We start from the raw sequence: 6,000 nt of genomic DNA on the forward strand, positions 1-6,000 counted from the left end.
TATGTCAGTTCCACTTTATTTAAAAAAAAAAAAAAAAAAAAAAGTATTGGTTAAAGAAAATCAGCAAAAAAAAAAAAAAAAAAAAAAAACTCCAGAGGGGGTAAAAGTTTTGCTTGTACAAAATAAGTTGCCAACAAGCATGAAAAATATAACATGTTTTATACCATGTAGGTGTATTCCCAAGAATGATGATAGAACTAAAGATATAAGTAGTAAAACTTCAAGTTTATATAAAAAGAAAATTGAGAGAGAAGCGTCCCATGGACAAAGAGAGGAAACATATGACGACTAATAGTGAGAGGTTCATCCAGCTGTAAAGTCGATATAACAGCCAGGGTTACAACGTTTTATCAAACCCTCATACTATCAGATCTAAGAGTACACTAACAAAGCAGAATCTTAGATTTCCTCTCCATAACTATAGTAATGGATAACTGGTGTCTTTTATTAGGAAACTATGTATTCTCACAACCATATTATTTCTCAGGGTTTGTGTGTCCGATTATTGTATTTTGCTGGTTTATTACCTTGTAAGAACACAGCGGGGGGTTAGAAAAGGGGAGTCTGATGAATGTGAGATAATAATCCCACTACCGGACGTCCATCAAATAGGAGTATAGGACCCTATTGCCTGACAGCCCCTAGAGGTTGAATAAATAGTATTGAGGTGTTCAGGGAGCAAGTGAGATCCATGTCGCACTAAGCTAGAGAGACTTGTTAGCTTAATTAGTTTAAAGAAATCCAATTTTTTGGTACTTTTAACTCTGCAAGAACTACAACGTTTTAGGGAGATCTAATATGAGAGACGTGTATTATAGACTGATAGTGGAGATTTATCAAACATGGTGTAAAGTGAGACTGGCCCAGTTGCCTCTAGCAACCAATCAGATTCCACCTCTCATTCCTCACAGACTCTTTGGAAAATGAAAGCTGGAATCTGATTGGTTGCTAGGGGTTTTACTTTAAACCATGTTTAATAATTCTGCCCTATAGGTGTATACAGATAGCAACAGATGTGATATAGATAGGAAGATAGATTGGTCAGAATCATTCTCCGCATGCAATCTGAGTTAAAGTAGAAAAAAAAATCCCTATATATATATATATATATATATATATATATATATATATATATATATATATATATATACACACACACACACGTAATTGTACAATGTAACACTTCATCTTCTGTACGTCTTGCAGACTTTTTCAAGATATAAGACAGACAGACAAGTAAAGAGTTGGGTCAATAGACATAAACCAATCATGTGATACCAGACAGCTGATACTATTTTGGAGGGAAAGACAATTAATTGTGGTGTTGTGGATGGAGTCTGTTACTACTGAATAGACTTGTGTTATGTAAATCTGATTGACACTACCGAATACATATAATGGTGTAGGAGCCAATCATAGGAACCCTGGACCCTCCACATCTCTCCCTCCAGAGATATATATAGCAGGGTCATGTCTTTATGCCCATACACTGTCCTGGTACAGACCCTGCACCTTCACATCTTCCAGAGCTTCATCTCATCCATCACCTGTAAGGTAAGTGTCCAGTGACCCTGGTCTGCAATAGAAAATTATAGGCTTAGGTTATTTTATTCTGGTCATTGTTAATTTAGTAGATTTGTCTGATAATGAGCTTTCTTATCATTGAGAAACTTTAAAATAGTAATATACAAATATAATATATAAATAATAAAAATTTTAGTAATCTTTTGGTGTAACTTTATAGAAACTTTATATATAAAGCCCTAATAACCAATCTCACTGGTATATAGGGCTATATGAGTACACAGCCATAGTGCTGCTCCATTTCCCATCATAAAGTCATTGTTTTAACATTACATCTTTTTGCTTTGCCATAATTTAATATATTGATAGTTCTCCAGACTAGAGGCTGTACCCGATTTCACTCTTGACGTAAACTAGAAAGGAAGTGGTTTTTTTTCCTCTGCAATGCCTTAAGGCCCTATTACACAAAGCAATTATCGGCCATATTTGGCCTATTGTCGGCCATTACGGCCAGAAATCGTTTTGTGTAATAAAAGGCAATGATCAGCCGATATGCACAAGGTTGACTGATCGTTGTCCTTTAACGTCTTTCAACATGTTTAAAAGACAACGATAGCAACGATCTGCTTCAGTCGCTCCACGTAGAGCGGCGGCAGTAGACTGCCACAATCACCTATGGGCTGCCTAGGTGGCCCCCCCACTCCTGCTCGCTTGGCCAGTCAGTGGCCATATCAGAGTCTCTGCCCTGACTGGCTGAACAGGCCTGGAACGTCAACATCTGTAAATGTCCACAACACTGATGGGCAATATTGGACAGAACTACAAGGAATGACATTTGTTTGTTTCTTCCCCAGATAGAATGGCCGGATTCCCTCATTTGCCAGTAGAGATGAGGGAGGAACTGGTGGCCGGAGTAAATTACATCAAGACGCTCGCCAACAGATTTCAGAAACTGGAACCGTCCGTGGTTGATTTGTTTGGCTACAAACTGGCTAAGATACTCTGCAAAAAATATACCGGTCACTGGTACCCTGAAAAGCCAATGAAAGGCAATGCCTACAGGTAACTTATCCAGTCTTTTTATGTGCTTATATCTGACATTTTTGGTCCAAAACCCTATTTTTGTCTGCTAACATTTGAAAAACAAGAACTTTTCCTAAGAAAATTAGCATCTGCAAAAAAAAATCCTATATTGGTCCATTGGTAACTAGAAAATGTCTTTATATTGTATATTCCACCATGATTTGTAAAAAAAAAAAAAATATTATGTATCTCCAAATATATGCTGTATATATTATCACTACTTTTATTAAAACTGATGTTTTTTTTTTTAAAAATCCATATTGGTCCATTGACAATTCCTAAACTTTCCCAACTGTTTTATCACCATATCTAAAATTATCGCCCTATTAATTGGCACCTTTTCTCTATTGGATCTAATGTCTCATTGTTGCCTTTCAGGTGTATTATGGTGGACAGAGAAAACAGGGATGAGAGTATTTTGCAGGCCTGTGCCCTCAGTGGCCTAAAATACAATGACCTGTCCCTCCCCAAAACAATGAGCCTGTGGATCGACCCTTATGAGGTGTCCTGCCGGTGAGTATGGTCTGTGTGTGTAATACTCCCTTTTGGTGTTTGATAATTTCCAGGACTAATAACTGTATCTTACTGACAGGTTGAGTGATGAGAATCATCCGTACACAGTGGCCAGCTTTGACCCAAGAACCGTACGTGTTCCAGAGCCTTCAGGACCATCTGTAGAACGGCAACAACCCTCCTCCAACCGGTCCACACCTATACCGGATGAAGACTCCTCCATATGGAGCTCATCTGTCCCGTCATCTCCAAGCCTCAATGGTGACGAGAGTGACAGCGGGATAGATGCCAACAGTGAGGGAACTACTACCCCTCTCGTGGTAGGTAGCCCAATGGAGGAGCAAATCTGGGGTAACACAGCAGTAAATAAGGTAAGAAATCCTTTACATTCTGATAGTGGAGACCACATTATAGTCATCTATGTCATTGGTCACTGCAGGTGTAATTACAGCCTATACGGACAATGCTAAGGAGCCACTACTGGGGCAGATTAATTTTATTGACTGAAAATCCATCCTATAGATGTGAATGGGGTTATTTCTGATGGAATAGCATGGATTTCTGTAACTCCTATTTAGGAGTCTGAGAAAGTGTTATTGGTCTATGAATCTCTTAGGGTAGAAACCTTCATTCCCTGGGGTTGATGTCAGTATAAGACATGGACACACTGACTCTTGGAGTACAGGACAATTGTTTTAAGGTTTTCATGACTTTTGATTAACCCTCGGTTCTCTTTTTTCAGACATCTACAACTGTGTTCAGAACCCCATCCCCTCTCTGGATCCCGGCATGGAGAGCCCCCCAGATCTACCAAAGTTTAAAGTCTAACCCGCACCAGGATATCTGGATGTAGTAGTCTGGTGCAGGGACTATATATTATTACAATAGAGAGATGTTACTGTGTCAATTTTTTTTAATCTTCATATTGTAATAAAGATTTTCTGATAAATTTGCTGTTGTGTGATTATATGTAAGTATATATTAAAGGGAAACAGCTCAAAATAAACTGGATTGAAGTGCCCTGTATGGGTCTGTACTATGGACCGTACACCACTGATCAGCCAATCAGTGACTAACAGATAGGACGACCATGCCGTCACTCTTGTCTGGAGACTGACAGCCCTCTCTGCTAATCACTGGCCGTGGCACTGTCCTGTTTCAGTCAGCAATTGGCTGAGCAGGCTAGAGGCAGCTAAAGACACTGAGGAGGACACCAGAGGAGCATGGACAGGTAAGTATTGATGAGCAAACAGATGAACTGCACTAAAGCTAAACAATGGGTCTATGAGCAGGCTTTTTCAGTGTTATGAATGTAAGGTCCCTATTAAACGGACCGATCAACAAAGTTTTAATCTAGATAAAAGTATTATATCGAGATGCCTATAGAGAAATATGGGAGTTTATTTTTTTAACTTTCAAACAATGATGATGGAATATACAATATAGACATTTTCTAGTTACCAATGGAACAATATCGGAGTCTTTTGCAGTTGGTAATTTTAATTTGGGAGTTTTGTTTTACAAATATAAAATATAGGATTTTGGAGAAGCAAAAATTACATAAAAAGACTTGCTAAGTTACCTGTAGGCATTGCCTTTCATTGGCTTTTCGGGGTACCAGTGACTGGTATATTTGTTGCAAAGTATCTCAGCCAGTTTGTAGCCAAACAAATCAACCACGGCCGGATCCAGTTTCTGTAATCTGTCTTTATGTAATTTACTCCGGCCACCAGTTCCTCCCTCATCTCCACTGGCAAATAGGGGAATCCGGCCATTCTATCTGGGAAAAAACAAACAAATTTCATTTCTTATAGTTTTTCCCAATTTTCCTCATCAGTGTTGTAGACGTCTACCCACAGTATGAGATGGGGTACACGTTTAGTATCTTGGGCTGTAATTTTATCCAAAACCGGGAATGGACCCAAGACAAAACAGCAAATCTCTTATTTTCCTCTGTGTTGGTTCCACTGTCAGTTTAGGCTAAAAATAATATAATACTACGTGTGAGCCCAGCCTAAGAGATATAAGCGATATCTATCTATGATGGCAGTACCTCTGTGGGGCTATACTGCAGTTAGTGCTTTAACTAGAGAGGAGCAAATCGTGAGCATGTTTGGGTCCATCCGAGCCTGACCATTTGGCATTTGATTCTTCAGCCACCGGTAACCAGATACCAAATGCTCAGGCTCCAAAAGGCCCCCCCCCCCCCTTGATTTTCAGTCATCAAAACTTTTAACCATAACTAAAGATAAGAAATGGAGCAGCACTATGGCTGTATACTCATATACTACTATGGTACATACCAGATATCAGGACTGTATATAAGAACATCCTATAATAATAAAGGGCATTATCAGACATGTAACTGGATTGTATCTGCTAAATTCTAAAAACAATGAATAAAAATACATTTAAACATAATTTTCTATTGCAGACTCTGTCCCTGCAGAATAATTGGTGGTAAGAGCGAGGTCACTGAAAAAAGGACCCTATGGAAGGGTCTGTAACGTTGCTGTTTGTTTCTATGACTTAATAAACCAAGACTATTAATGACTGTGGAGTGTTGTAGTCTCTATTATAGATAGACAGATAGTAGATAGTAGACAGAATAAAAAATGGCTGTCACTTTGGGATGGAATACATTTTCACGTTCCTTGTAATTCTATGGAGTGCTGAAGATTTTTTTTCAGATAGATGTTACTCTTAAGATGTATGAAGGGAACCAGGGGGTGGGAATCGCTTTCTCAAAATAAATAATGCTTCCCTCCTCGCCCTCTTCAGCAGACGGTCAGGTATTGGGGTCGGGGTCTGGGCTTCTGTTATTATTTCATTGACACAATATAAGTAACTATGAGACACAATAGACTCTGCGGAGGAGTT

The 6,000-nt window shown here is 38.9% G+C and overlaps 1 protein-coding gene across 1 annotated transcript; it reads left to right on the forward strand.

Annotated features, from left to right (window-relative positions):
• The first annotated feature begins 2,413 nt into the window (after window positions 1-2,413).
• Window positions 2,414-3,948, forward strand: LOC138768801 (protein BTG3-like). Its single transcript, XM_069946756.1, has 4 exons — window positions 2,414-2,586; window positions 2,986-3,120; window positions 3,200-3,414; window positions 3,863-3,948. Exons 1-4 carry the CDS (start codon window positions 2,414-2,416, stop codon window positions 3,946-3,948), a joined length of 609 nt encoding a protein of 202 aa, XP_069802857.1.
• The last annotated feature ends 2,052 nt before the right edge of the window (window positions 3,949-6,000 follow it).

The sequence above is a fragment of the Dendropsophus ebraccatus genome, chromosome 12 (genome assembly GCF_027789765.1).
Source record: "Dendropsophus ebraccatus isolate aDenEbr1 chromosome 12, aDenEbr1.pat, whole genome shotgun sequence".
Classification (NCBI taxonomy): Eukaryota; Metazoa; Chordata; class Amphibia; order Anura; family Hylidae; genus Dendropsophus; species Dendropsophus ebraccatus.